The 3,679-nt window shown below is 37.1% G+C and overlaps 1 protein-coding gene across 1 annotated transcript in view; it reads right to left on the bottom strand.

Annotated features, from left to right (window-relative positions):
- Positions 1-3,679, bottom strand: part of LOC101579170 (HORMA domain-containing protein 2-like) — an 8,522-nt gene that overhangs the window by 3,184 nt on the left and 1,659 nt on the right. Inside the window, exons 2-3 of the mRNA XM_004634177.1 lie at positions 1,480-1,618; positions 847-1,413 (exon numbers count right to left, since the gene is read on the bottom strand). Of these exons, the coding sequence (XP_004634234.1) occupies positions 847-1,413; positions 1,480-1,618 (706 nt within the window). The remainder of the gene's footprint in view (positions 1-846; positions 1,414-1,479; positions 1,619-3,679) is intronic.

Genomic DNA, 3,679 nt, shown 5'->3' on the forward strand with positions numbered 1-3,679 from the left:
CTCCTTCTTCTTCTTATTGTATTGAGTGCAGCGGCTATGTAGTGATCCATGATCACTACATAGATCAGGCTCATAGTGATTCTCCTGTTTTCAGCCCCCCAAGTGCTAGGATTACAGGTGTGCACTGCCACGGCCAGTCTCGTTCCTCTCAGAGCGCCCGGGGGCCAAGGCTAGCACAGTTCGCGGAGGCCCAAAGCCCAGCCTCTGTGCTCTGCCTAAGCAGGACTTTAGTCCACTGAGCTGTCTGTCCAACCCTACACCTTATTTTTTGTTCTAACAGCAGACATAAAGTAAAAAGAGGTGAAATTCATGTTTATTTTAAAAATTGAAGAAATATAAATTATGTAGTGATTCTCAGGCTTATATGTCTGGAAATCTGAACAACCAATTTGAAGAAAACAATATACAATGCAACAAGCACTTTTGAGGGCCAGCCAAATAGCTCGGCCAATTAAAGCACCTGCAACCAGGCACAGAGTCCAGGGGTTCAATCCCCAGGCCTGCTGTGCCGGCCCCGCCCCTGGGGTGCACTGAAATGGAGATTGAGCTTGGGTGTGGTGACGTGCACCTGTAGTGCCAGCTCTTGGGAGGCTGTAAAAAGCTGGATCACTATGGGTCTAATCCAGTAGTGAGACCCTAAACACCCTGTAAGCCCTTCCCTAAAATACGAAATAAACACACACAAAAAATAACAAAAACAACCATTGGGTTTTTTTTTTAAAGTTTTGATTATGAAATTTTAATTTGTTGCTTACATACTTCATACATGTTTTGCAAAAATTCAATTATTTTGAGTGAATCAAAGCATCTAGCTTTTATTTTCTGTTAGAGATGAATCTTTTTCACTGGTTCGCTGACCTTCCTCTTCTTCCTGGAACTCTCAGAACTTTGCTGACTGTACACAAAATTCATTCTTTGCATTTGATTGTTGCATTTCTTCTCCTCTTCCTCTTCCTCCTCCTCCTCCTCTTCACAGTCTAGGCCCTGATGAGCAATTTCAGTAGTGCTGTTCTCCAGAAAGAGATTATTCTCCAAATCAGGCATTCTGGAAGCCTCTGTTGTGACTTTCACTTTCATGCTATGAAAGCCAGTGGAGACCAATCCAACTTGCAGGTTGATGGGGTCTCCCTCAAACAGCAGGACTTGTGAGTTCACTCCTTTAAAACCAGGGGGTTGGTAGTCTTGTGGGGTCACTTCCTTATAGTAATGAAGTTTCATAGTAAGTATAACATCATTAGGAAGGGGTCCAAGGTTTTGCACCAATATGTATAATTTTCGAATCAGTAGAACACTGGCTTTCTTAATATCTCCACTGTTTGTCCCACTTTCAAAGCTTGTATTACTACTGTCAAAATCCATAGTGGCTCCTGCTTTTGTGTATTTGAATTTGAACTGGTATATCTCAGTAACATTCTGTTTGTCTCACAGGATTACATAATTCAGAGTATTTCCAGATATAAAGACAACTTAATTTTCCACTTTGTGCTCAGGTTCCTTAGGATTTGTATAAAGGTATTTCTTTTCCAAGGCATGAAAACAACCTTGAATCCACTTGATAATATGCAGTGATCCAGGACATTTTTTGTCTTCTCGGAGGATTTTTAAACTGAGGTAGTTACTGGCGATTTCAGTCCATATTCAGCTGTCTCTAAGGCAGAGGGGCACAGGGCAGAGAGCAGCACTTCATGGCGGCTGAGCAGCAGCAGCAACAACAACAACAAGGAGCAATGGCTCAAAAACAACCATTGTTGAACTCATCATTTTCTTTAGTGAAGATCTGGGCTTTTGGGTGGTTTTTTTTCCCCATTTTTATTATTTTTATATTCTTATTTAAAATAAAAATTAAAAACATTATAGTTTATTTAACGTATTCTCTGTCTACTGCCCATAATTTTTGATAAATTAATTCTTATAATTCAGATTGTTAATATATCATGCCAATTAATTATCAATATGCTATCAAGCAAATCTATAAAAACCAGCTTATTAATATGAAATCATGCATTTTTTAAAAAGTAACATTCATATGTATTATTTCTCCTTTACTTGCTAACTCAAAATATTTAGTTGTTGTTTCTGATTTTGTTATTTTTTATTGTTTACTACCTCATCTACTCTTAGGTGTGATATTATTTTCTGTTTATCTACCTAAGAGCATAAATTTTTTGAGGTCCTACTGAGTGCTTTCATGTACAACAACTATGTCCTTTAAAAAATTAATCCACACTTAGATTTTAGTATCTTTTCATGATCTCACTCAGTGAAGAGATTGTGGATATTTCCTACCTTCATGCAATGAAACAATATAAAAATTTCTGGCATTTATTTTTACTTGTACTTTCTGGTAGCTTGACTTTTTTTTTAATTATACAACTGACTTTGATTTTTCAGATTATTTTCTTTTTAACTGATATCTGTATTTTCAGCCAGAAGGGTTTAATTTTTCAAAATTTATTTTGTTATCAGAGCACTTTAAGTACATATATTTATATACTATATCCAAGATTTGGACTTAAGATAATTTTAGGTTCTTTTTTAAATTTTTATTTATTATTTATTTGCTACCATGTGTCTTACTAAACAGGTCGGATTCCTGTCTCTGTCTACCCAGTTCTGGGATTACTGGCATGCACCACCATGCTGGTTCAGGGCCCAAACAGCTCATCTGGTGCTCCAGAGCCTGCTTGGCAGACAGTACCAGGGATCAAACACGGGACCTTGTATTCCAGTCAGGTGCATAGACCACTATCTCCCCAGCCAATAGGCCCAATTTTAAAAGTCTCAGATAAAGGCAAAAAGAAAAAAAAAATCATTTATTGTACACTTTTAATTCTCTAAATTATGAATTGGCAATGTGGCCTCGAGGCAAACACAGATTGCCTACTGTCTGTGCAGAATTTTATTGTAACACAGACTGGAAACTCACTAAAACTCTACCACCCTGAGTTTGAGATTTCTTATTGCATTTTTGCTGAATAATTAATTCTAATTTCCATATGTCCCAGCTCATGAACTACTAAAGCTGGTTCCAACTAAGCAGACATTTATTATTTCTTAATGATCATCCTCCAGTTTTTTTTTTTTTTTAACTCTAATCATGTGCATTTATCTGTTTTCCAGCCCACAAGCAGGGAGTCTTTATTTGGTGCACGGGATTTTAGTCTTATACATTGCTGCTTAAACTTAGTACTTAAGTAAGTAATTTTATAGAACTTATAAACATTTTATTATGAGGACTACTGTAATAATATCCTCACAAAATGATGCTATAACAATAAAAAGCTTAAGACTCACTATATTTGGGGAATCGTTAACAATAATTGTTAGATACTATGTGGAAAACAACAAAATATCTGAAAGAATAGCATTTTTCTTCTATAAATTCCAATCTACCTCTGGAAGTAGAATAGATATAAAAAATATATTTCTTCATTAAAGAAGCAGTTAAGGCTGGAGAGATAGCCCAGTGAACTAAGCACCTGGTTAAGCAAGCTCAAGGACCAGGGTTCCATCCCTGGTACCAAGTCCAGGTGTGGTGAGGCATGCCTATAATCCCAGTGCTGGGGGGAGGGGCCTAAAAGCAGAAGGATGACTAGGAGTCTGCACTGCATAGTGAGACCCTGTACCAAATATATTAATGAAAAAAGAGGAAAAAGAAAACAAAGAAGGAAAAGGAGAA

Source organism: Octodon degus, unplaced genomic scaffold (assembly GCF_000260255.1).
Source record: "Octodon degus isolate 3935 unplaced genomic scaffold, OctDeg1.0 scaffold00058, whole genome shotgun sequence".
NCBI classification, from domain to species: domain Eukaryota; kingdom Metazoa; phylum Chordata; class Mammalia; order Rodentia; family Octodontidae; genus Octodon; species Octodon degus.